Here is a 27,137-nt window from a genome sequence, read left to right on the forward strand (position 1 = left end):
TCTCTCTCTCTCTCTCTCTCTCTCTCTCTCTCTCTCTCTCTCTCTCTCTCTCTCTCTCTCTCTCTCTCCCCCTCCCCCCTGTCGCTCTGGAAGTTTAATTGCATGTCATGAATATTCATTAATATTCCTCGCACCAAAACCGACTCAGAGCCAGAGGGCATTCATTGCTTTTAGTGACCAACGCAAAATCAATGAAAAACGATGCATTGACGACTTTAAGCAATATAACACGAGTGTGAGTGGGGTTGTTCGTTTATTTTTCGCCAGAGGATCAGGGTAAGGTCAGGGGGGGCGTTTGCTCAAAAAAGGTTGAGAACCACTGTCTTATATGAACCTGTTGGTCTGCAGGTGTGCTTCAGGTGTGCTTCAGGTCTGCATACACAAATTACTGTAAAATGAGTGCATAAAAGACAAATAAGTAATTTAATTCTCTCTCTCTCTCTCTCTCTCTCTCTCTCTCTCTCTCTCTCTCCCTCTCCCTCTCTCTCTCTTTTGGGACATACATAACTTATTGAGTTGTGGTAATTTAACAGACTTTGTGGCACATTTATCAGTAGCCATCTGCATGATCTGTGGCCATCAGATGTTGAGAGATGTAGAGTCTTTTTTGGAAGTAAAAAAAAATTACCATTTCTCTTGATGTGTCTTTCAGGACTTCGATCTAAACCTGTTAAGAAGCCGTCATGCAGTAGTGGACCGGGGAGCCGTCCTGGTGAGCTGTCCTCGTCTCTGCACCTCAAAAAGCCGGCTAGTGACGGCCCGCTGGGTGAGTTGAAGGCTCTTAGTTTTAGGAGTAATACGTCTACCTCCATAACCCTCAAGATCAGGGATGGACAACTGGCGGCTTTTAATTTTTTTAACCGCAACTGAATCAGTCATTGTAGTTATGCTGTTCACCGATAGAGGACGATTCCTTTTCAAACGATCCCGGGGCCCTGGGCCTTCCTCATCAGCGAGGAATAAAGACAGAGCCATGGTGATGAGCAGTGCAGAAATTAAAAGAAAAATTGATCATGAAAACCATACCTTTACTTAATGTCGTTGGTTCAATAAACATGCAGACATCTATCCATTTTTTTTTTTTGTTATTTAGAATTATTTGGTTGCTTCTCCCATATCCGATTAGTGGAAGTGCGTGTTCAACTGTTCATGTGGCCCTCTGATGGTGATGACGAAAATTTTTAAGACTGACGATCCTTTTTCATATCCTAGCACTTGGGCACGACAAGACGGTAGTAAAGCCAAAGGAACAAACGAGAGGTAAGTGCTTTACTGAGTGCTGCTGTGATCCTTGGCTCATTGGGGTTGATGCTAGTGTGACAGGATAGCTTTTATAGTTTGGTAACCCTCACCTTAAAGGTTGCGTAGGTGATTTGCTTTTTTGGCCATTTTTGGAAAATTACTTGAAATCCTTATCATAACCCGCTTACAGCCACTGAGTTAGAAGTACTGACATGAAAATTAAACTTGTCAATCATCTGTGGAACGGGCAGGGCTCGAAAAACTCCAGCCAATCATTTCCATTGCCACCGAGTTTCATTGGACAGTAAGTACGTCAATCAAACGGTCGTACTGCACTCCCCCTCCCCCCCTCCCCCGCGCCCCGCGCGCGACCCCTTCGTGCAGTACTCGTGACCCAGAGCTCGTGACCCAGAGCAAGCTCCTGTTTGTTGTTATCCTGCGGTATCTACTGGAACTAGTCAATCCACATTTGGACCTAGCAGTAGAAGACAATTTCCATGGCAGACAAGACGCCACAATCCCCACCACCACCACCACCACCACCACCACCACCACCACCACCACCACCACCAGCAAAGAGAAGGAAAACTCTTTTTCAGAGAGTAATTGATAATAAAAACGCTGAAAGAGAAAAACTGAAATCAAGAATAATCCTAGGCGCTGCTTTTGAACGTTGGCGGCAACTGAAGGACGAGAAGGGTCTAAAAACCGATGCTTGTGTGGCGGTTGACCTATTTTCAAAGTTTATACCGTTTATACTCGGTAATACCGGTGTTGAGACGAGTGTATTACTCGGTGTGAAAATGTCCACACCGCGGCAACCCTAGTGAAAACCAGGACTTCCAATACAATTAAATGAAACAAACATACATTTTCTAAAAATAGTAATGATTTATGTGACCGTTTAATGTTTATAACATCTGGTGCAACCATAGCCGCGAGAACGTATTCTCAGCAGGGGGTGCTGGAAAAAAAAACCCGGCCTGCACTAGACTCGCAACTCGTCACATTGATAAAAAAGATATATAGCAGCGCAGCTCAATTACACCAGTGCATGCGCGCACAGTTGAAAATCGATCGTTGTGTTCACTTCCTTCACACCATGGTTCACATCCAGCTGCTCACAGAACAAGTTTAGCGCACCACCGCTACCCTCACACTTTTTCATATAACCTTTTTTCAGCACTAGGACATATGAGCATTAAATAAATGCTGCGTCTCAACATGCCTTGGACAGTAGCGAGGATGACTCGCTTTGCCACGGGCCGAAACAGTTCGGAGCGACCACAGCCAGAGCGAACACAGCGGGGCAGAGGAGTGTCAGGAAGTCTTTGGTGTACACATCAGTACGGCCTATTTGCACTACTGTTTAGTGGCAATGCAGTGTTTTATTCTATGCCTTTTTATTTTCGTATATTATTTCAATTAATACAATTTATTTATTCATGAAATCAAGATCTGGTCTTCAAATCTTTTTTCCAAATATAGGTCGTATTACAATGGGGTTTGTGTTTATATTCGGACCAATACGGTACAGCGGGCGCTCACATGACGTTAAGCATTTCCTGGTGCATAATGTGACGCTTCAGAACCTAAAATCCCGTTTCTCCCCGTTGATACGACAACACATAACCGGCGTTTTCAGAAATCTCCACTTTGGTTTTTAGAAATGATCGTTTTCTGTGATAAGACAGGGCCTCGGACAGGGGGTGTTGCAGCACCCCCAAAACCCCTACTTCCCGCGGTACTGGGTGCAATTTACAGCTGAATGTAGTGCCATGTTGTTAAACGAAAACCTACGCTAGCCTGGCTCGCTCTCGCGCATCTCTGTTCGCGCTCGTGCATGATTGCGCGTCCAGGTACTTGGAATGGGTGGAGTCAGAGTCAGCGTTGAAGGAGAGGGGGTAGGACCATTTGAGTTGTGTATTTTCAAAATCTGCTGACGTTTCGCAAATCGCGTACCCAACCTTTAACCCAGGGGTGGACTGGGAGAAAAATTCAGCCCTGGAATTTTCTCTCCAGACCAGCCCACTACATCATTAGCACTAGGGGTGGGACGAGACGAACGGGAAGAACCCTGTATATCCGAATCATAGTTCCGTTTTTTGTTTTTCAAGTTTGTGTTTCTTGTGCTGCTGACAAGAAAGGTGTGACCCGAACAGGAAGTCAACAGACATCCTGTGGTTGCTGCATCTCCACCCGCCATATCTACTACAACATACATACAGCTTGATTCTGCATCTCTATTTAAAAAACCGAGTTTTTTCAAATCATCTGACCACATCACCCCTGTCCTCATTCAACTTCACTGGCTCCCAGTACACTACCGCATCCAATACAAAACCCTACTCCTCACCTACAAAGCTCTCCACATCCTAGCCCCCAGTTATCTCTGTGACCTCCTCCAAGAATACACTCCCTCCCGCTCCCTCCGCTCAACCTCTGCTGGACTACTATGTATCCCCACATCACGACTCACTTCAATGGGTGCCCGGTCATTCAGCTGTTCAGCACCCAGGCTCTGGAACTCCCTCCCCCCACACATAAAACAGTCAGACACCATTACAACCTTCAAGTCACAACTCAAAACTCACCTGTTCAAACTCGCACACAACGTCTAACTGATCACTGTTTTGATTGTTTTTTTGTTTTGTTTTGTCTTGTTTTTGTTTTATTTATTTCTTATTTCTTATGTTTATTTATTTATTTTTTCCACAATGTCTTGTTTTTTAAAAAATGTATGATGACTATATGCTCTGTAAGGTGACCTTGGGTGTCTTGAAAGAAGCCTCTAAATTAAATGTATTATTATTATTATTATTTACAGCTCATTAGTCCATATCAATGTTTACTGTTGCTATGGCAACAAGAGACTGCTAACGTTAGCAGCTGTTAGCTAGCTTAGCCAAATCATCTGAACAATAATAACCCATAATATTCCAATTCGGCCTATTTAAACAAAATCCACCACAACTACCAACAGTCACAGCCCTTCAACTCTGCGCTAATATGTTGTCACAAGTATGCAGTTAATTAGGTCACATCACATTCAATGTAACATTAAAAACGTTTTCTACTTTGTTTTGGACATCTCAAAATGTAGCCTAGCTAGCCCCAGGCTAACGTTACTTAGAATATATGCCTCCACTCGCTCGTCTCCTGGAACATTTAACTTCCACCTCCAGAGGCTTAAGTCGCCGTTTTTCAGCACCACCCGGGCGTTTTCAGCTCCGTACCGGCTCCCGCGACTCCGGCCCATGCCATGAGGTCCCGCCCACCCTGGTTTGTGTTGTGATTGACATCACTGTCAGGGCTCTCTGAGCCAGTCAGCCCATGATTGATTGACAATGACAAACATAGACCAATAATATGCGTCGATGTTGGCAACACACTGCTAGCTCTCTGTAGCCCATTGGCCGGACCAATTGGAGAGAATTTAGAGAGAGAGGAAAAAAGAAAACATAGCGGACCGGACCGGCCCACATTGGGTCAACGGCCCACCGGGACGATGCCCGGTATGCCAGATGGCCAGTCCACCCTCACACCCATTTCTAAAGGGGCAATATAAAAAATAATGTTGAGTGCTACATCATCAGAAGGTGGAACTTGACCTGCCTGATTGGGTTTTGTGTATCTTTTTGTAGGCGACAATAAAACCCTCTCGGCAGGTCGGGATCTGTCTGGTAAGCTGCTCCAGGATGTGGCAAAATCGCTGGGACGGAAGTGGGAGCCGGCAGCCCTCCACCTGGGGCTGAAGAAGGGAGATCTGGACGAGATCAAGAAAGACAACAAAGATGAGTACATGCGTAGACGGAACATGTTGCGGCTGTGGAAGCGACGAAGCCCAGGAAAGGCCACAGCACAGGACCTGCTGAGAGGTCTGCAGGGCCTGGAGGACCTACCTGTCGAGACTCGTCGGTTATTGAAAGGTAACGTACTTCACCCCCACACAGTGAACGTCTTTCATGCATGAGCATTGATCTATGAAATATATCATATATATAAATATACACAAATAAAAATAACTTTCTCCGACTTGATTCTATTTGTAGCACCTAAAGCAGTTGGCTTATTTGATCAATTGTATGATATGATATGAATTTTATTCGTCAGCAGTGCTGAAATTTGTCTTGCGACCCAGCAGCCGTTGCATGTAAAAACAGAAAACATTAATTACACACATTGACATGACACATTGAAACACAACATGTAATGTATGTATGTAATCACGTTTTCCTTTACTAGTTAGTTTGTATCTTATTAGTTCAATGAACGTACTCTCGTTTGCTTTTGACAAAAGCTAAATAAATGTGATGTATTGAAAAGAAGTGTGTTTGGTGTAATAGGTGCACTGCCTATTAGATCTGCAGGTGGCGTCGTCGTAATGATACTTGGGGTTAGGGTAATGTCTGTTTCCGTGCCGTGTGCCGCTGCTGCCAGTGAGGCTTTAAAGTAGTCCTCTAAGGTGATGTGGGCAGCGTTACCTCGATAGTGACCATCGGTCAGGAGGACTTCTCAGAGTCCGACCTCGGCCAGCATCCAGACCGAGCAGCCGGTCAATCCGGTCCCATTACACACCTTGTGTTGTGAATACAATAGTACGTTATGAAGTTTAACGTTTTCCATTGTTTTCTATTCATCAATCTATTATTATTTACGTCATATATTCATTGTACACTGGAAAAAGGGTTTTAAGCCGTACTTCATCTGATTATTATTTTGTAATTCAATTCAAATAAACATTTTTTGTTTTATTTTTAAAATAACTTTTTTTTATTTCAAAATACTGTGAAATATAGATATTTTTAATTAGGAGCTCAATTAAGAAATATCCATTTTGACAAATGTAAAATTTTAAGGTTGTGTATTCAACTGATTAATAATTTTGTCATTCAATCCAAATATATATTTTTTGTTTTCTTCCTAAAACACTGTTATGTTTGATTAGGAGCTCAATTTAGAAATATTTGTTCAGACTCAGCTCAGTCCTGGTGGTAAAAAGCAAACTCAGGAACCGGATGTCCTTGCAGACCTTAAACTCCATCGTATACATCCGATATGGATTAAAGCAGAGTGGATTAAAGCTGTCAGGTGATGCTTGCTTTGAGCACCAGCTGCCTGATCATGTTTTGAAGCTTTTTGGAACATAAGCTGCTTATTCATTCAAGGTAGCACCTACAGCTGAACCTGCAGTAGAGAGCCTTGACCAGAGTGACGATGACTCACTGGTTCTGTGAGCTAGGACAGTCTGTCTGTGTCTGGAGGGAGGTCTGGAGTAGGCCTAACTCTGCGATTTACATTGTTAATATATATACTGTGTGGCGGCAGTAGCTCAGGTGGTAGAGCGCGTTGGCTGGTAACCTGACGGTTGTTGGTGGCAGCAGTGTCTGCAGTGTCTTTGAACTGGGGACCGGCAGCAGTGTCTTTGACACTGCTGATGCTGGAACAGAGACTTCCAACTCTCCAGCAGAAGCGCCCCAAGGCCATGAAGCGGCGAGCGCCGAGCGGGAAAAAATGATGATGATGATGTATACAAAAATATGTTATGTTTAAAAATGTTCATGTTTAAATGAGAAACAATTGTTTGATTAAATTGTAATCTTTTTGATTGGATAAAACAAATTATTTCTGATATATATTTCTTAAATGAGAAACAATTGTTGGAGTGAATCAATATTTTTTTGTTTAGGATTTAACATACGATTTAAATGTATTAACTTCATTCAAAGAATAGAATTATACTTGGTGCCAAGTTGTATTATTTTGTTTTTATGAACATAGGAAATATTGTTTGAAGCAAGCTATATATTCGTCATTGGCTCAAGTTATGTAATATAGATGTGAACCATTACCCTTGTTTTTTTTAATTGGTTCAACAGAAGGCTTTTTCCAGTGTAGCTGGAGATTATGCCGATCCAGTCCCCAGTTTAATTGAGTTTCAATTGTCTTTTGAAAAGGAATAAGTGACTGGAAAAGAGGCAAATGTTATAATGTTTTTTAACCAAAATAATGTTTATTAATTTTAAAATTAGAAAACATGAATAACATGTATTGATTATCTTGACTGTTTCTAAGTGAGAAACATCGGCAATCGTTCTGGATCACTTTCCTTCAAAAATCAGATACCAACCTTATGAGTAGTATGTTTCAAAACCCCTGGGATAAGTGTGTGTGTGTGTGTGTGTGTGTGTGTGTGTGTGTGTGTGTGTGTGTGTGTGTGTGTGTGTGTGTGTGTGTGTGTGTGTGTGTGTGTGTGTGTGTGTGTGTGTGTGTGTGTGTGTGTGTGTGTGTGTGTGTGTGTGTGTCAGGGTTGCTACTGTTATCCTTTCATTTAGGCACTGAATACAAAACCAATCACTGCTGAGTAACAAAACGTGACGCCCCAAAACTATTAACTAAACACTAATGGATTTACTGTAACAAATGGAAAGCCATAAGTTGAGCTTTCAACTAAACTCCCCATGATTGGTTGAGGAGATGCTTTCACACATTTCAGAGTTTGATTGATCCCCCTTTCACAGGGACGAGTCTCACCGAAGACACAGCAAGCATGCCCGTGGTGGACGGGTGTGGAGAGGAGGACTGTTCTGATTCTGGTAAGAGTCGTGGTTCTTCTGGTTCTTCACTCATGCTACATACCTCCAGGCTTCTCAATGCCTTTTTGCCAGACGCCAGTGCTGAGATTGATGAAGATGATGAAGAGGATGAAGGTGAGCAGTGTCACTCTTCTATTGAGCTTTGAGTCTCAATGACGAGGTGATCTGACAACAGAAATATATCACTGGGGGTTAAAGAAATATATCCAGGTTCACTGAACCGGGAATGCTGCCTGCCAGAGTAACCTGAGGCCAACTGTTATTGGAGCGCTTAATGTACACATTACTCTCACACTGGACATGCTGTCGGTTTTTCGTGTTCCAATCGGATAGTAGGAGAACCAGGCAAGTTTAATCAATCATAACCTCCCCCTTCTTTTCAGGAGAGCAGAGCCAAGGACGAAAGAGCATTCACTCAGGTGGGCCGTGGAAGATGTTTAATGTTGTGTTGGATTGAGCTAAAACATACTGTGGTAACCCGGCACGGTGAGCGAACCACCACCTCCCGACACAGGAGACAACTTAGCTGGGCAAAAGACAAAAAGGCATGTTTAATCCAAAATCAAAAAAACATACTGAAAATAACACAACAACGAAAAAACCTTGGAGGAATCGACGGTCCTGCCCCCCGTGGGTGGAATCCTGTCCCCCACGAGGACCGGTCTCTCCGTACAGGAGCCACATGGCTGGGAGAGCCCCGAATGAGTGGAGGAGCGGGCTATTTAAGCCCTGCTTCTCCACCTGTTCCTCAGGGGCTCTGCATGTCCTCAATTGACCCTGGCCGGGTGGCCACAATACATATTAATAAAAGCTACTGATGTTGACCAGTAATCAATGTATTGTTAAGTTGAAAAGATACCAGCAATTCATGAGAGGGTTCCCCAAAACCCTTTTGCATAGGCTAAAAAACAATACAAAACCAATCACTGCCGAGTAACAATCAGTGACTCCCTGAAACTATTACCTAAACAGTAATTATGTGCTGTTGCAGATTTACTACCAAAAATGGAAAGCAGTAGCTAATTTATGTTTGTATTTTGAAATAAGCCATAAATTGAGCTTTCAACTAAACTCCCCATGATTGGTTGAGGAGGTGCTTTCAGGCATTTCAGAATTTGATTGATCCCCCTTTCACAGGGACGAGTCTCACCGAAGACATAGCAAGCATTTCTTTGACGGACGGGCATGAAGAGGAGGACTGTTCTGATAGTGGTAAGAGTCATGGTTCTTCTGGTTCGTCTGCTACTCTACATACCTCCAGGCTTCTCAAAACCTCAATCTTCTCCATCTCCAAGTAATTTCCCCCTGGGATTATTAAAGTATTAATCAATCAATCAATCAATTCTTCTCTCTTCTTGTTTTTTCTCTTTGCCAGACGCCAGTGCTGAGATTGATGAAGAGGATGAAGGTGAGAAGTGTCACTCTTCCATTGAGCTTTGAGTCTCAATGACGAGGTTATCTGAGAACAGAAGTATTTCACTGGGGGTTAAAGAAATATATCCAGGTTCACTGAACCAGGAATGCTGCCTGCCAGTATCATGAGGCCAACTGTTATTGTGTTGGATCGAGCAAAAACATTCTTATCAAAAAAAGCTACTTATGTTGACCAGTATCATTGTATTGTTAAGTTGAAACAAGGATTATTATTTTCCCATATAGAGAAAATTATATTGGTTTAATGTTTGCGTACAGCCTGCAATGAAAAAATTAAAACTAATGGAAGCCGAAAAGTGTAAAGATACCAGCAAGTCATGAGAGGGTTCCTCAAAACCCTTTTGCATAGGCTAAAAAACAATACAAAACCAATCACTGCCGAGTAACAAACAGTGACTCCCTGAAACTATCAACTAAAGAATAATTATGTGCCGTTGCAGATTTACCATTAAAAATGGAAAGCAGTAGCTAAGTTATGTTTGTATTTTGAAATAAGCCACAATTTGAGCTTTCAACTAAACTCCCCATGATTGGTTGAGGAGGTGCTTTCAACCATTTCAGAGTTTGATTGATCCCCCTTTCACAGGGACGAGTCTCACAGAAGACATAGCAAGCAGGTTTTTGATGGACAGGTCTGAAGAGGAGGACTGCTCTGATTCCGGTAAGAGTTGTGGTTCTCCTGGTTCTTCACTCACGCTACATACCTCAAGGCTTCTCAGTACCTCCATCTTCTCTCTTTTTTTTTTTTCTTTCTGCCAGACGCCATTGCTGAGATTGATGAAGATGATGAAGACGATGAAGGTGAGCAGTGTCACTCTTCCATTGAGCTTTGAGTCTCAATGACGAGGTGATCTGACAACAAGTATTTCACGGGGGGTTAAAGAAATATATCCTAGTTCACTGAACCAGAGCCCTGTACCACGAAGCTCGCTTAGAGGGTTAGCAAGGTATGTTGAGCTCCAAGCCTGGGTTAGTTGTACCACGAAAGTCGATCTCTTTTAGCGTCGCTGTATCACCATGGTGACTTATGCTCGCAACCAAACCTGGTCGGGAGCAGTTTTTCGGCTTAGTCTAGCCGGAGATCGGCTACTTAAATCGGCGTGCGCAGCTTCCTAGCCCCTACTCGAGGTGGGTCTGTCTGCGTCCTGCTAGACGGAGGCGTAACTTGTAGTAGGAGGCGTAACATGTAGTCGGAGGAGGCGTAACATGCACTAGGAGGCGTAACATGTAGTCGGAGGCGTAACTTGTAGTCGGAGGCGTAACTTTTAGTCGGAGGCGTGTCTAGTACTTTTCTAAATCGCGGAAGTGATCTGTATGTAGCAGTGGTGCGCGGGTACATAAATGACCGTAACTCGGACCTCAAATATTAGGCCTTATATAAAAATAATGCACCCGACCCGCTCATTTAAAAATATGCTCTTGATTAGCTTAATCATTATATGCTCTTGATTAGCTTAATCATAGCCTTACGTGAAACTGAAATCCTTGAATCATATGCATTTAAGAAAAGAAGCCTATTACAATTTTACAATGACATATAATGCATATAGCAGTTTAACGTGGGGAACCTGCTTAATGTTACACCTTTCCTGTTTCTTGGCTCTCAGACCGTAGTCCGGGAGCACAGGGGAGACGTTCCCTCCAGGGCCGATGTCCTTTCGGGGGTAACACCCTTCACTATAACCGGCAGTGGGTCTGTTTATAGGTCGGAAGACAAGGGCATGGATTCTCGGCGTTTGGTACTTTATTCAACAGTACAGTACACGTAACTCGGAAACACAACCGGTCTAGTTTAATTCCTCCTAGACTGACACTCGCTCAATCGCTCGTTCACTCATTCGTCGACTCATTCGCTGACGTCACTCACACACAAACACACACACACACACAAACATTCTCGCGCACACACATACGCCACTCTCGTAACATTAAGTTTAGCCCACTTTATCCCTTTATACCTTTAACAAAAAGACAGCAGATAAATAATTAAAGAATTAAAGACAGCAGTTTAATAATTCAAATAAGTTATTACAACGCTTTTTGTTTTCCCGCGAAAAGTTACGCCTCCTAGTGCAAGTTACGCCTCCTAGCCTCCGACTACATGTTACGCCTCCTACTACAAATTACGCCTTCGTCTTGCAGGACGCAGACAGATACTATTGCCCTACTCTGACAATGGCGTCACCATTTGTGGGTGTTCCCGTGGACCCGCCGTACTTCTCGTACAGGCGTCTCTCCGGAGACAGAGGGTTTTACGGGACAGAACCGATCCCTTGGCATTGTCTGACGATATTCAGATTTCAGACTTTATTGTCATTGTACAAACAACGAAATTGGGGTTCTTCATGAGAGATACAGATTCTCATCAGAGGGTGTTCGTTATTTGATCGTCCCTTTGGACCTTATGTAGACAATGATTACTGTTGCGCATTGTGTCTCCTCGACAGAGTGCTAGAGTGGAGGTAGCGCGTCAGTCTTGAATTTCTGTGCGGGGGGTTCGACTCCCAAGTGACGCGAATTTATGTGAAGCTTAAAAAGTCCTAATTTCTCATGCATATGGAATACTTATTCGCTAAAGCATATGGTATTATATTTTTGTGCTTATTTCGAACTTGAATCCATATTTTCAAGGCCGTGCTGGAACCACATCTATGGGGGTAAAATGCATGATGATAGACCGGCGAATTTGAACCCCGGTCGCTGGCGTTCGGGTCTTATACTAATCCACTACGCTACAAACGCTACCTCTCTGCGGTCGAAAACATGCGATATATTTCTTAAATAGGGTGTATTTAAAGTGAGTTCCCTAAATGATAGAATAAGGCAGGATGGACGTTGCTTATGCATTTTTAAATCATCATCATTCTATTTGGATTAATGGCGAACAATTCTGCATTTGGCATAGTTATTTTACAGACAATATGCAGAATCTTTTCATTTATACGCATATAGACTGCTTGATCTATCGTAAAGGTGAGAACAATGACGCAAAAAACGCCCCTTTCACGTGAACGCGCACTGAACCTAAAGCGGAAAACCTGGTTCAACTAATTGAATCTAAAGTGAGCTTCGTGGTACCATTTAACTCTGATTGCGAGTTGCGGCTCTGTCGAGCCAGGTTTTCCCAAGAAAGCCTGGGTATGTTCAGCGAGCTTCGTGGTATAGGGCTCAGGAATGCTGCCTGCCAGAGTATCATGAGGCCAACTGCTATTGTGTTGGATCGAGCAAAAACATTCTTATCAAAAAAAGCTACTGATGTTGACCAGTATCATTGTATTGTTAAGTTGAAACAAGGATTATAATTTTCCCATATAGAGAAAATTATATTGGTTTAATGTTTGCGTACAGCCTGCAATGAAAAAATTAAAACTAATGGAAGCCGAAAAGTGTAAAGATACCAGCAAGTCATGAGAGGGTTCCTCAAAACCCTTTTGCATAGGCTAAAAAACAATACAAAACCAATCACTGCAGAGTAACAAACAGTGACTCCATGAAACTATCAACTAAACAATAATTATGTGCTGTTGCAGATTTATCATAAAAAATGGAAAGCAGTAGCTAAGTTATGTTTGTATTCTGAAATAAGCCACAAGTTGAGCTTTCAACTAAACTCCCCACGATTGGTTGAGGAGGTGCTTTTAGACATTTCAGAGTCTGTTTGATCCCCCTTTCACAGGGACGAGTCTCACAGAAGACACAGCAAGCATGCCCGTGGTGGACAGGTGTGAAGAGGAGGACTGTTCTGATTCTGGTAAGAGTCGTGGTTCTTCTGGTTCTTCACTCACACTACATACCTCCAGGCTTCTCCATGCCTCCTTATGGCTCTCTCCTCTTGTTTTGTCTTTTTGCCAGGCGCCAGTGCTGAGATTGATGAAGATGATGAAGATGATGAAGATGATGAAGGTGAGCAGTGTCACTCTTCCATTGAGCTTTGAGTCTCAATGACGAGGTGATCTGACAACAGAAGTACTTCACTGGGTGTAAAAAAATATATCCTGGTTCACTGAACCAGGAATGCAGCCTGCCAGTGTATCATGAGGCCAACTGTTATTGGAGGGCTTAATGTCCACATTACTCTTACACTGGACATGCTGTCGGTTTTGTTACTGACAGTAATTATTTATCCTGACAGAGGAGATGCACATCAAGTCACAACATGAAAAATGCACAGCAGCTCAGCAGGTGAATTTCAACCAAATACATTTCTTTCCATTATATTTACATAAATTACTTTAAAGATAATAAGTTGTGTTGCTCTTTATTGTTGTTTGCTTCTGATTTTTTACAGAGCCCTGAGTATGTGAAGGTTACCCCAACGAAGATTTTAAAGTGCCGCTTCAAGTGAGTGACATTCGGTCCTGACATCAGTCCCATGGGGTTATCAGAATAATTTTGTCCCAACTCGTGTGTGTGTGTGTGTGTGTGTGTGTGTGTGTGTGTGTGTGTGTGTGTGTGTGTGTGTGTGTGTATGTGTGTGTGTGTGTGTGTGTGTGTGTGTGTGTGTGTGTGTGTTAGGCTACCGCTGAAAGGCAAAGGGACCTATGAGTGTTCGGCTACAGGTCTGGTGTTTGAAGTGTCGGAGCAGGCTCTGGTCCGCTACTCGGTCCTGTCCTGGTCAGAAATCGCTGAGTTCCTCCCAGACTCCTGGAGACCTGCTGGCTCGATTTGGAATGTGGATGTGGTCAACAACGATTCATCTGTGCTCAAGTTTATCCATTTCCCACACTCTCTGTGCCTTTCTGGTAAGAACACACTCTGACTGTGAAGAATCTCTGTGTACATGGCAGCTTTGGCAGTGTTTGGTTGTACCAACCATTTTGGTTATTTCTTGGTTTCAAATTGGGCTCATATATACCCTTGATACTCGAGATTTGGTTCATTATTCTTTATTCCCCCAACATATTTTTTTGAATTGAATATTATTTATTAACATTGAACTATGAAGGTCTATCTGACACAAGTTTACGATTCCTCTTGTTTTCACATTTTACATGATCCCTGCCTTTTTTTAAATGCAAAAGAAGAAAAAAAGAATCGCTAGATCAACTTATAATATAATATTTATTGATTTACTTCACATGTTTTCTCTGGACTTAAGTACATACCGGCTGTTATCATTTCCCAATAAGAATAATAGAATAATTATTATTATTATTATTGCTAGAATAATGTTATGCTATGTTAACGTCTCCACAGGACCTGAGCATGAGCTGAGCTTCAGTGTTCTGCTCGTAAAGGACGGCCAAGCCAGCATTAAGTCGAAGCTGGACTTCACGGCGAGCCATGTTAAATGGCCCGTGTCCTCGCTTTCTAAAGTGGGTCCCATCACTCCGAGCAGTCTGCAGGGGAAGCACCACGGGAGGGTGCTGATTTACAAGGAGCAGAAGAGAAAATGCCGAAACGACCACATCTTCCGCGTGTTTTTGTCCTTGAACAACGACTCTGAGATCAAGGTGACGAAACAAAATGGACCAACGAGTCAGTAATGGGACGAGAGTCCCTGTGTGTTGATAAACAGATGCATGGATAGACGGACAGACTAAAGTAAACTTGGCATTGCTAAAATGAGCTAAATTGTGATAGACCAAGCTGGGCAAAACTGGACTAAATTAAGGGATTGACTAAAAATAGGCTGGACTAGGCTAGCCTAGAATGTGCTAGGCTAGACTGCAGTAGGCTAGAATAGATTACTCCATTGAACATCCTCTCTCGAGTCCATCTGTCTTTCTGGGTCTGTGATCTTCTATCAATAACTAACGTCTCCCATATTAATACCTCCCTCTTCCTCTTCCTCTCTTCCATTGGTTCCTGTACATCCTGGTACTGTATCTGCAGGCTCTTGAAGAAAAGGTGCTAGAAAATGGTGAGGAATGGATCAAGGTTGCCATACCACCCCTCTGTTTGCTGAAAGAGAAGGTCTACCACCTCAAAAGCGAGCCAAAAGGGCAAATTGAAGAAAAGGTATGTGTTGTGCCCCCATTTATCCCAATTTATGTACCTAATCCTGTAATGAAAATGTTTTTTGCAGTTCATGAAGAGAAAGTTTATTGAAAAATAACTGTGTGTGTGTGTGTGTGTGTGTGTGTGTGTGTGTGTGTGTGTGTGTGTGTGTGTGTGTGTGTGTGTGTGTGTGTGTGTGTGTGTGTGTGTGTGTGTGTGTGTGTGTAGAATCCAGGATTCACCACTGCAGTGTTGGCGTCTAAAGGTTCTTTTGTAGTACACTTCAGCGCGCTTGAGCGTCCTCCTTTCAGATTGTCTCTCATGGACTCAGACTGTGATGAACCTTTGTGGTCTGCTACAATCAGAGAAGGTAACCGATGGACACAATTAGTATTGTTTTTGTGGTTTGCATCATAAGACTCTGATGATCCTTTCTATGGCAAATTCTAGAGGATTGGAAAGGCAAGAAAAGTTCTCTTCCGAAGATGAACCAGGTGGCCAACAACAGAGGGAGAGGTACACTTTTCTTTGTGATGCTGTGTTCTTTGGATCATTGTTGGTGTTCCAATCGGATAGTAGGATTATTAGGCACGTTTAATCAGCCATAACATCCCCCTTCTCTTCAGGAGAGCAGAGCCAAGGACAAAAGAGCAGTCAGTCAGGTGAGCCATGGAAGGTGTTTAAACTATTAAGTGAGACATATTATACCACCAGGTGTGAGTCTGATTAGCCTTACAAGACGTTTCGAAAATATGCCCCATAGGACATCACTAGTGGGCATGTCCACCTAGATCTGTGCTAGATAGGTCAGTCTACCAGCCTACTCAGTGGACTGAAGTAAACGTTGCTCATCTATCCAGCACAGATCTTGGTGGACACGCCCACTAGTGATGTCATATGGGGCAGATTTTTGAAACGGCTCGATCCAACGTTGTGTTGGATCGAGCCAAACATTCATATTTATAAAAGCTACTGTTGTTTATCAGTAATCGATGTATTGTTAAATTGAAACAAGGATTAGCATTTTCCCATGTAGCCAAAATGATATTGGTTTTATGTTCACTTACAGCCTGCAATTAAAAGATTAGAACTAATGGAAGCCGAAAAGTGTAAAGATACCAGCAGGTCATGAGTGTTCCTCAAAACCCTTTCGTAGGTCTCTGTATCTCGTTTGGACAAAAGCTCTTCTACATATTAAAGTGATAGGAGATAGGATTATTCTCAACACTAAATTGTTGATGATGGTTTATCTTCACGATTGAATCACACGTAATGTCAAAGAAAATATTCTAACCTATAAAGAATCTGCTGTTAGCCTCAAGGAAGTGTGAGGGAAAAACTAAAGTATATGGAATCGGCGTAAAGCTGCGTTACTATAAACTATGGAAGGTAAGCTGTGTTTATCTTAATGCACAAGGGACAAAAAGCCTTTGAACATGCCTGGCCTGCTATATGATAGGCAATTTTTTTCTTTAATTATTGATCTGAACTGGAGAACAAGATTTAAACAAACTATCAGGGTCGTTATCGGGTCCAAGTTGGGGCGATAAAAAGATCTTATCTTAACCCCAATAAAGAAGAGTTTAATTAATCAACTATCGTGTTTGAAGGTTCTCATTTTATAATTCCTTTTGGATTTATTTTCAGAGTTGCTTCGAAAGATCCGTTCTCAATTTGTGCAGGGAGTTTCAAACCCAGTTATCAAAGGTCTCCTGGATGACCTTTATACGCTTGAAGTGGTCGGCACTGAGGAAAAGGAATTTGTGATGGAGAACCAGAAGATCAAAACGGACATGGCACGTTGTCTGATCGACATGGTGATCGGGAAAGGGGAGACAGCAAGTCGGATAATGATCGATAGCATGAAGGTTAAGGACAAGTACTTGTGCTCCGACCTGGGTCTGATCCCTTCTCCTGCTGCTGCGGCTGAGTAGTAACTATGAATTTCCTTTTTAAAGTCACGACCGACTTCGTCAACTTTGACAAGACGTTACATTTATTCAGCTGACATATTGTAATATGTCCTCCTTCCTGTGCTAGTACATTTGTACTAAGCTGTACCTCCTATATCCAGGTATAGATAGGAATTTTGAAATATCATTTTTAAGTAACTATTGTGTGGTCTCGGAACTGATCACGGAAATGTTTACAGTTTCCCCAAGAGGCAGCTAAAGTCTTGTTTTTTTATGTATATTATTTTAAACGTTCAGGTGGATTCTATACGCAGCCAGATTTGCAGATCGGCTCCGGTACATGTTGGACAAAACTTGAAGAGATCCACAAATGCATAACGACGTGTTCACATGTGGTAAACTGATGTAATAGAGGGTGTGGATTTTAAGTCACAAAACTAAAGTAAACTTTATGGATTTGTGCATCGGGATCTGTTCTGAAAGTTTGTTTGGATATCCTTTTACAAAGGAAAGGTAAACATTATTTGTGTTATTTGGTAACAAAATGTGAATTGTCTTCTGTGGGTCACAACAAGTTACTCACTTCCTTTTACATGCATGGCGCCATCTGCAGGTGTATGCTATGACCGCATCCAGATTGGTACACATTGGACAAAACTTGATTGCAAAGCTAAAGTGAAAAATGACTATGGACACTGCCATCAGTGTGTGCTAAATGTAAATGTTATTTTCTCACTTCAGGGTAAGCTGCGATAATAAATAGACCTGACACTGTTGCACCCTTGTCAGTCTTTTTACTTGCGTCACTGTAGCATTGAGTCAAATTGTGGTGCTCCTACCTTCCCTTTTATTGGATTATTTTGTTTGTTTAAAAATACAAATTGTTGAAACAACAAAAATGACGCATGGGGGCAGAGTGAAAGTATTTCCTGGTTATGAAAATCAGAACCATGTAGGGTACATCCCCAGCACCGGAAAGGTCAATGTCCTCCTAGACCCACTGAACACCGGTCTGCACCACGCAGACACAAACCTTGGTGCGACAAAGGCCCCAAGATGTCAGGGCGAGACGTATGCCAGCGGGCCTTGGGGAGGTCGTAGACTGTATGAAACAGACCGGATCAGGACCTTATACAGTCTGGTTAGCACTAGCGGATGAAAACTATTGTTGCTTCTTTGCTGGGAGAGGTCATACCTTCAGTGGGATCACAAGAACACCGTGAGAGCCTAAGAATACTACATGACAGGTTAGGTCATCCAGGTCATCGTGTGGTTCCTCTTGACAACATTTGCAACCAGTCGCTGGGTAAGTTGTTGCATTGATTAAATAAACGAATGATAAACTGACAGCATAACTCACAGCACAACTCCTCCGGACTGAATGCTGCGTATACACAGAAACCTTAGAAAACCTAATAAATGTAAGAAAGTATGTTTGACCATCTTATTTTGCCCCAAACAGCGGTCTGAACATTCCTGGGTCAGGCTAATGTTACGGTGAAAACCCTGAGCTAGCCCAGGCCTTGGCGGCCGATCGGGCTACTCTCCGTGAGCTCCTCGCCTCTGGAGGGCGTGGCGACGAACCCAGAGGGGCAGGTGCCGTGCCCCTCATCCATGTCCCGAAGACGGGGGAGGCGGACGACGCTGAGGCCTTCCTGGAGACCTTTCAGGGAGTGGCCGAGGTCTCCAGGTGGCCTGGCCAGGAGTGGGCTCACCGTCTCCTGCCTCCCCTGACGGGGGAGGCCCAGCTCGCAGCCCACAGTCTGCCGGCCGGGGCCCAACGGGACTGCGACACCGTCGCCAGGGCCATCCGGGAACGGCTTGGCCTACATCCCGAGGAACATCGACGCCGGTTCCGGGCGTTGACGTTTGCAGAGGGGGCCTGACCCTCCGCCTATGCCCAGCAGCAGCGGGACCAAGCAAGGAGGTGGCTGGTCCCGGACCGGAACACGCCAGAGGGGGTCCGCCTGAGTCCGGTACCACCGCGACCTCGCGGAGAGCCACCTGCCATCCCCTGATGTTTGCCACTTGGGTCTTCTTGAAAGGTAATAACCTACGTCTTGGTTTTACACTTGGTTTCTTGAATTTCAAATCCTCTAGAATTTGTCACAGAAAGGAACATCAGAGTCCTACGATGCAAACCACAAAAAGAAGACAGATGCACCCTCAAGAGAGGATGTTACACTGAGCTACCTAGCTAGCCCAGTCTCACTGGGCTAGCTAGGTAACTACGCGCTTTCTAGGCTAGCCTAGTCCAGCCTATTTTAGTCGCTCCCAGCTTAGCCTATAGCCTTTAGCCTGGTTTAGCCAAGTTTATCCCAGCTTGGTTGAGCACAATCCTCGCTACATCCTGATGTAGAGTGAGAAAATACCCAGGAGAACGATAACTCTTACCAGAATCAGAATCTGAGGCGTCATTCTCTTCAAACAAGCGCACCGTGGGCAACAGGAGCGCGGCTTGTGAGTGAGTGAGTGAGAGAAACAGGTTTTGTCATGCACTACACAGCACTCCCTGTATTTGATCATTGAGTGTTTGTGTTTAGGAAAAAATTTTATACTCCAATAAATGATTGTTAACATGAATACATTTGTATTCATGTTAACAATAATTGAAATTGAACAGCTGACTTCCTTTGTTTACTACTAATAAACAAAATTCCACAAATAACCCAACCGCACTCTCAACATGAACACAACTTGCTGGGTTTTCATGTAAACTTACAACCTACATTAATATATATCATGATACATGATACTCAACGTGGAGCCTATTTTCCGATCATTTTGGGATTAATTAAATGCGGACAGCGATTCTTAAGGGCATGTTACTTATCAACTGTTTATTTTACAAGTGTTTGTGTGGTGTATCAACTCCCATTCGGCCTGGCTATAAATGCACTTTTTTTAATCTATCAATCACAACATCCATCAATTTATCTACTTTTGCAGACAAATATTTGAATACAATAATCTGTTTCAAGTATAGTAGGAGACCTTCGTGGAGATTCTAAGAGCATTGCTGTGATTGGTTCTACCTCAGGTAGGTGTAGACTACCTCCCTTCCTACTGTATACCATCTCTGTTGTGCAGAACAATATGCAGGAAACGAGTTTCGACTCGATACAGGCAGACTGAACGCAGCCAGAATAGACTTGTATTCCAAACAATAGGCCTATAGATATTAAATGCACCTATATATACACAACAAACCCCATGTACAGTGTTTGTTTACATGATGTGGGCGCATCTATCTGCGTCACACAAATAGCCGGCGCATTTACTGACGCAAATGACGTTTAGAAATGTTCAGCGTAGTGTCCGAATTGTCGTTTGTTCGTTCCGTATATATGCACTTTATCATCAACAATATATCGGGAATAGTGAGGGAACGATTTCGAACACAGCTTATGTATAGGATGTCTATGCTCACTCAGCTGTGTTCCCGGCTGTGTCCCATGTTAATGTGTCCCCAGTGCCGCTAGGTGTGTCACTGTAAAATACTTCCGGCCCTAGACCAAGTAGGGTCCGGTTGACGAGTAGTACCACGTTTCCATGGAAACGAAGGAAGGCGTTTACCAACAGTTCAACTGCTGAATACTTACGCGACATTACTTTATAGCTTTGTGACAAAGTAAAATTGTTTCGGTAATAGTACTTCCATGCTTAAATATTTTCCGACTATGTATCCAGGCGAGATCCATGAAAGGACGATAAACGATATGAATATAAACGGGATTGAAACGGGAGATGGCAATACATTGGACTCCTCTATTCAAAACAAACATAACGATGCAAATGATCACACAACTTCAGCCGCATCACATCTGGACGAACAACAGAAATATACTGGACCAAGAATGACCAAGAAGTTTTTAAGGGATCACTGCAAGCAAAACAAGCTTTATGTCACACCTTACCTGAATGACACGTTGTACTTGCATTTTAAAGGTTTTTCCACCATAGAGAATTTGGAAGAGTATACAGGACTAAAGTGCCTCTGGCTGGAGAGCAATGGACTGCGACAAATTGCGAACCTTGAGGCACAGACTGAGCTCCGCAGCTTGTTCCTGCATCAGAACCTTATCTACAAGCTGGAAAACCTTGGATCCCTTGAGAAACTCTGCACACTCAATGTCTCCAACAACTACATCCAGACTATAGAGAATATCGCCTGTTTGCCAGAGCTGGGCTCACTTCAGATAGCCCATAATAAGCTGGAAACGATGGGGGACATAGAGCACCTGAGAGGGTGTCTTTCAATCAGCGTTCTGGACATGTCCCACAACTTGCTTAGTGACCCAGAGATCCTTGCTGTGCTTGAGAGCATGCCACGATTGCATGTCTTAAACCTGATGGGGAACAATGTGGTGAAGAAAATCGAAAATTACAGAAGGACCCTGATTGTGCGTCTCAGACTGCTCACTTACCTTGACGACCGGCCGGTGTTCCCCAAAGACAGGGCGTGTGCAGAGGCGTGGGCAGTCGGGGGACTAGACGCCGAGCGCAAAGAAAGGGAGATGTGGGAAACACGAGAGAGAAGGAAGATACAGGATAGCTTGGATGCCATCGCAACCATCCGGGACAAGGCCATTGAGAGACGTCGCCTCAGAGAGATGCAGGAGAAAGGTAAACCGTTTAAGTCTATGACAAATATTTGACACAGATGGTTAATGTCACGTGTCACTGAATCAAAATCACTGAATCTTTATTTTTACACATTCTAGGTCAGGCTGAGGGTACCCCGAAGGTGGAATCTCAGAGCTCCTGTGAGGAGCACGAGACAATAATTGCTTGCTCCTCACACGGAAAGAAGATTGAGGCCTTTGTGGAGGGCAGTCTGGAAGCCCACGAGGAATTCCTACAGAGCCAGAGAGAACCAGTCGAGCTGGCGGATGATCAAAAGTTACGCAAAGATCTTGAGGCTGAACTACCCGAAGAAGGTTTGATGATAGAAAGGCAAGAAGACGATTACTACAGCCCAAAGGAGATGAGGAACAATATTGAGGAGGAACTAGAGAGTGAGGAAAGCCCAGAGAGTTCAGAAATTGATGATGAAGAGAGAGTGAGTGAGTCAGATGAAGATGTAGAAGATGAACCCGATATTGGGATAGACGAGCCCCAGAGGACCCATTTGGAAGAAAAGCCAACAGAGCCTGGCCATGAAACGAAGGAACACTGGAGAGCGCACGGGCACTGGAAGCAGCCTGATCCTCTGGCCCCGATGGCTCCCTCTGATCCAGAAGACACGGCACCGACGATGACCCCCGGTGGTCCCGGGCCTCTGGTGACAGACCTGGAGGACGGGCAGCCTCTTGAGACCCTTCACCTGCAGTCACACCGGGCGCTGTGCATTGATGACCTGCCTGATCTGGAGGATGTGGACACCGAAGACAAGCACGTCACAGGCTTCCTCGCCTTCCAGGAAGGAACCAGACCAAAAATACAAATTATATCAGGTGATGATGATGATTTGACACAATATCAATGTGAGGCGGCTGCGGCTTTTGAGGCATCACCAAGCCCAGCCTTGTTGTTCAAAAAGAGTGATCACAACACATTGATTGATGACTACGAGAAGGGTGTTGCCATGGTGGGTCCAGGAGCTGAGGATGATTCTATGCCAGTGATATTCAAATCTCTCGAAGGGTCCACTCCAAACCAAAATTCCACCAGTCCACCCACCCGTCTGATTGAGGAACTTGATTGAGACTTTCAGATCAAGTTTTATTTTCATTTACACAATGTACAATGTGTGGTTAGTGCCCAATTGTTCTACACAGTAAAAAAAACTTCTTAATTTATAGTGATGTTTAGGCTCGCTATATTTATACATGACTGCAGAGCGTATTGAAATTACATTTTTACCCATATTTTCATAGCTTACCTTTAGTATCTACCGAACTGACATTGGAGATTGCAAACTGAATACTGTGTGAGATTACAAACATAAATTTCTGTTTTTGAAGGATATCTTTGGAATAAAGACAGTTTACTGTTTTATGTTACCAGCCTGTTCTTATGAGTACCAGCCTTTTATTTAAATAAATATACAATGATCAGCATTATTATGCAGGTCTCTAATGAACGGGAGATTGAAGCCGTGTTGTTCCAATAATAGCTGAAAAAAACAGTTTTCAGAATAGTCATGCCAAGCTTCATAGGTAGTCCTTACACGTGTTCTTTATATTTTACAACAGCATATAAGACGTGCATTCAATTAAGTGTATAAACAATATTTGAACTATACAGTCTTGTTTTACAGCCTCTCTTACCACAGGGCAATCTAATGCAATAAATATATTCTTACATTCCTATTAAACTCTGTAATTCCACAATTTGTCAACGTTAACCCATTTCTTCAAAACACTTCTGTTGCCTTCAGGACATCTTAAAGTGGCAACAGGCATGGACAACAAGCAGTCAGCATCATTGGCTAGAGGAATGGCCGCAATGTTTTTTTTTTTATAGAGTCTAGACCACATAAAGGATGATATGATTAAGAACCACAAGTAAAAAATAAAGTGGACATGTATACTATAAAGAAATAGAGTACATTATATTGTGCACACGCCTGTAAGCGAAACAAGTGCAGCAAACATGACGCACATTTCTGACACTTAGAATAAGGGAGGGTCCGTCCACACACACACACACACACACACACACGCACACACACGCGGTACCAGGGAAGGGCAGTTAGCGACGGAACCACACCCAGCTGTTGATGAGCCAAAACGCCACAGTGATTGAGTAGAGGATCATCTCTCGTTTTGTTCGTTCCTTGTTCTCCTCCTCCAGAAGCTGCAGCCTCCGGTTTAGTTTAATGATCTACCAGTGCATGGAGACACAGAGTTCCTTTCAAACATGTGGCAGAACACACAAACTCCCCACCACTGAACATAGATGAGGTCAGCATAGTGTACTGTATAGGATGTTCAACTTCCAGTCTCAAAGTACTGGGTTTGATGCCCAATGCGCTCAGCCTACCTGTAGGCATCTTAGAGCTCCTAGACGCCTAACCCCTGGCCTAAATGCTCTGTATTGGCCTGCACCTCATAATGCACAATGGTAGAAAAATTAAAATAATTTTAAAAACTGACCTGACGTCGAAGTGTTGCTGCATCAACGACAGCCATGTCGTCACAACCCGCATCAAGAGTGCTATCAAGTGTAGCTAATACCAGCCTGGGGACAGAAACAGATCAAAGAAAATCAAAGAAAGAAATTCAAAACCAGTGTTTGGTTTAAACCACTTTTGGTTTCACGGGTATCCTCATGATGATGATGATGATGATGATGATAAGGAGTAACAGAAAGGTGAAGGGAAAGGGAAAAAGAAAAGTGGAAAGTGAGCTGCAGGGAGTCTCTGTACCAGGTGCAGTTACCTGGACTCATGCAGGGGGTTGGAGGCCGACCCCCCTCGCAGTGATGGTTTGCTAAAGAGAAGGACATAAGAGGGAAAAGAGAAAGGGAAAAATAACGGATAGAGCAAAAGAAAGGAGATAGAGCAGAAGACACGCAGGAGGTTTAACCCTTTGAAAGAATCCACAAACTGATCAAGGCAGACTATGGCTGGGGTTCATGATAAATGCCTGTATCGGTATTTGTGGTACAGTTACTGTACTACAAAATATTTAAAGCCAAAAATAAATGATGTTTTCAGTAGCTTGGGGCTTATAAAATTAAGCAAGGTATAAAAACAAAAATCCAAAATATAAGCAATCACCATGCAATTATCCTCTAGGGTAGATTTGTGGACAATATTACCCAAGAACATTGCACAGCCAGACTGACTGGTGGCACAAAAAGACAGTAACAACATCGTCTTTAGATCTAGAATTCAATGCACACAAGTCAATCTAAATCTAAGGCAATCTTCTGGCTGTTTTCTTTAATCTATAGGTATGAGTCTTAATAAACTTTATCAATTGGAAAAAAAATCCCATGAAAGAGATCAAGACTTGAGAACCAATATTCTAGTAAGGTTAGCCTAACAGCTCAGCTAGCTTAGCTGGGGTCCCCAGTCAGGGTGTTTGATCTGTAGTAGGTCACCTGCTCTGGTTCTCGTCCAGGACCTCCAGGACCTGCTGGTAGGCCCGGCGCGTGGTGGTCTGGATGAAAGACAGAACACCGCTAGTGCTGTACAGGTTCTGTTGGTCCTCAGCAGCAGTGAAGGGGGGGCAGGTGCGAACAGGGACAAGGAGGGACGAGGTTGCACTACCGGTGTGGGTGGGTCGTCATGCCACGGGGAAGACGCAGAGGCGGGAGTGGGTACGTGGGATCAGGTAAAGGGATAAAGAAAAGGTAGGGATGGGAGAGAGAGAGGCGGAAAGAAAAGAGACCGTCCTTCATTTTAGAACTACACAATTGCTGGCCATCTAGTCTATAAAAACAGTGCTGTACATAGGGATGCCCCAACAAAGACCACGGCTCGAATGACAAGGCCTATAGCAATGGAGGAGGGGCAGCTGAAATGGAGGCCCGGGACAAGCAGAGTTGTATCCTTGATTTTGATCCAAAGACGTGTTACGACTACTAAACCAGAGACAATGAGCTGAGAGGGAGAAAAGCTGAGCCAGGGTGTAGAAGTCATGTAGGATTTCCAACACATTTTTTAAGCCAGAATTTGTTAACTTACTATCCTAAATATTTATTCAGGGGAGGAAAGGGATACTGTACTATACAGAGGTCAACTTAAGATTAATTTATTAATACAATTATTGGACTTGTGTAGAGATCAAGCTGTGTTGTAGGAACAATAGCAACAAGGATAAGCAAGGTTATTTCATAACCAGTACAGCATGACAACATCGTTTGGCTTAACTAATTTGGATGCAAGGTAGGACATCGCATCAATACTTCACAACACACAGAACAAAATAAGCAAAGAAACCGAGAATTGACCAACGACGTTGGAAATTACAAACAATCGCACAAAGATGGCTGTGAGACAAGCAGGAAAGAATGAGGCCAGAAGCAGCCTACTCGTTGGATGTAATAGAAGACACTCACGAGGAATCGTTTCTGGTCAGCTGGCCGCTTTGGCGGATTGGGGTGTTCTCACTCGCCGAGCGCTCCCTTCGTAGTCGCGCCTGGGGCCTCAACTGCTGAAACAAACCACACTACTTTGAGCAGAGGGAAACCTTTAGTTATACATGTGCAACTAACTATTGGCAGAATTGTCTAATTATTCATCTGATTGTGCCAAGGTTCTCAATAAATAATACATTTTGAAGAAAACCAAGACATTATAGAAATCTTAAGTTCAACATTAAAGTGATTTATACGATCGGTCCAATAACCTCAATACAAAATTTTATTCAAAACGAATTATTTACTTTCATTATCAAGACGGCACTACTGTGAACACTGCGTTGATTGAGTGAAACACAATGCTACTTTGTTAGTCACAGTGCCTTACTTCTTCACTGGGTGGTGCTTGAGCTGAACTCCGGTCCATCTCCATGAAGTCCAGAGGCCTATCGTTGAGAGTGAGGACTCTGGGTGGGGTCTTCAGTGATAAAGCCTCCAGTGGGGTAGACTGAATGAGGTCCAGGTCTCTGGGTCTGGAGTACTGGTGATCATCCTCGTCTCCTTATGGAACACATGGGGGGAACACGTTTGAATACATTATTTAAGAATATGTCTTTGCTAATTGCTTGATAATGATCGTCAGATGATCAAGGGTCTTTACTTTCTCTGAGTTATTTGACATTCATCACTGGCTTTTATCTGGTGTGTCAACAGCTCAGAAAATATAATAAAATAATCAGCAAAAGACAAAGTTCAGGATAGTAAGTGTAGATTGTGTCGTGAAATTGACCAACCTGTGATCACAATTCTCTCTGGAACTTGCATCATGGCACTGCTATGAGAGTACTCATGCAGGCCGGTGCCCTGGTTCTCAGAAGAGTAGGGGGCCACTTTGAGCATCTCGGGGATCCGCATCTGTTGGCTGATCCCCTCTGTGTACTCTAGTTCATAATGGATACGGTTCATCTCCGCCATCTCT

General features: G+C 43.4%; 3 protein-coding genes across 9 annotated transcripts in view; 2 read left to right on the forward strand and 1 right to left on the reverse strand.

Annotated features, from left to right (window-relative positions):
• The window catches only part of LOC130405542 (uncharacterized), a 44,363-nt gene extending 25,777 nt beyond the window's left edge, over positions 1-18,586 (forward strand). For 2 of the 3 annotated variants that reach the window (XM_056610685.1, XM_056610686.1), the window contains 18 exons: positions 7,764-7,838; positions 7,911-7,952; positions 8,222-8,257; positions 8,976-9,050; positions 9,214-9,246; positions 9,859-9,933; positions 10,032-10,073; positions 12,949-13,023; positions 13,125-13,175; positions 13,405-13,454; positions 13,561-13,613; positions 13,788-14,014; positions 14,469-14,725; positions 15,108-15,233; positions 15,441-15,582; positions 15,663-15,728; positions 15,839-15,874; positions 16,860-18,586. In XM_056610685.1, coding sequence (XP_056466660.1) covers positions 7,764-7,838; positions 7,911-7,952; positions 8,222-8,257; positions 8,976-9,050; positions 9,214-9,246; positions 9,859-9,933; positions 10,032-10,073; positions 12,949-13,023; positions 13,125-13,175; positions 13,405-13,454; positions 13,561-13,613; positions 13,788-14,014; positions 14,469-14,725; positions 15,108-15,233; positions 15,441-15,582; positions 15,663-15,728; positions 15,839-15,874; positions 16,860-17,146 — 1,748 coding nt within the window. In that variant the 3' untranslated portion in view covers positions 17,147-18,586. The remainder of the gene's footprint in view (positions 1-7,763; positions 7,839-7,910; positions 7,953-8,221; positions 8,258-8,975; positions 9,051-9,213; positions 9,247-9,858; positions 9,934-10,031; positions 10,074-12,948; positions 13,024-13,124; positions 13,176-13,404; positions 13,455-13,560; positions 13,614-13,787; positions 14,015-14,468; positions 14,726-15,107; positions 15,234-15,440; positions 15,583-15,662; positions 15,729-15,838; positions 15,875-16,859) is intronic. The other variant, XM_056610687.1, reaches the window with a different exon arrangement.
• Positions 18,587-20,229: 1,643 nt separating this feature from the next.
• dnaaf1 (dynein axonemal assembly factor 1) lies at positions 20,230-23,626 on the forward strand. The gene is made up of 2 exons (XM_056610688.1): positions 20,230-21,751; positions 21,850-23,626. Exons 1-2 carry the CDS (start codon positions 20,785-20,787, stop codon positions 22,830-22,832), a joined length of 1,950 nt encoding a protein of 649 aa, XP_056466663.1. The 5' UTR covers positions 20,230-20,784; the 3' UTR covers positions 22,833-23,626.
• Positions 22,594-27,137, reverse strand: part of mffa (mitochondrial fission factor a) — a 5,406-nt gene continuing 862 nt past the window's right edge. Inside the window, exons 2-8 of one of the 5 annotated variants that reach the window (XM_056610691.1) lie at positions 26,953-27,137; positions 26,547-26,719; positions 26,138-26,229; positions 25,178-25,342; positions 24,511-24,561; positions 24,226-24,310; positions 22,594-23,953 (exon numbers count right to left, since the gene is read on the reverse strand). The exon at positions 26,953-27,137 is cut by the window's right edge and continues 36 nt beyond it. In XM_056610691.1, the coding sequence (XP_056466666.1) occupies positions 23,822-23,953; positions 24,226-24,310; positions 24,511-24,561; positions 25,178-25,342; positions 26,138-26,229; positions 26,547-26,719; positions 26,953-27,137 (883 nt within the window). In that variant the 3' untranslated portion in view covers positions 22,594-23,821. Of the gene's footprint in view, positions 23,954-24,225; positions 24,311-24,510; positions 24,562-25,177; positions 25,343-26,137; positions 26,233-26,546; positions 26,720-26,952 lie in introns of all 5 variants that reach the window. The other 4 variants (XM_056610689.1, XM_056610693.1, XM_056610692.1 and 1 more) reach the window with 4 other exon arrangements.

Source organism: Gadus chalcogrammus, chromosome 16 (genome assembly GCF_026213295.1).
Source record: "Gadus chalcogrammus isolate NIFS_2021 chromosome 16, NIFS_Gcha_1.0, whole genome shotgun sequence".
NCBI classification, from domain to species: Eukaryota; Metazoa; Chordata; class Actinopteri; order Gadiformes; family Gadidae; genus Gadus; species Gadus chalcogrammus.

Bases quoted from the DNA above. Each gene is read 5' to 3' on its own strand.
- dnaaf1 (XM_056610688.1), top strand. From the start codon at position 20,785: ATGCTTAAATATTTTCCGACTATGTATCCAGGCGAGATCCATGAAAGG. The intron at 21,752-21,849 runs GTAAACCGTTTA...TACACATTCTAG, and splicing joins CAGAGAGATGCAGGAGAAAG to GTCAGGCTGAGGGTACCCCG.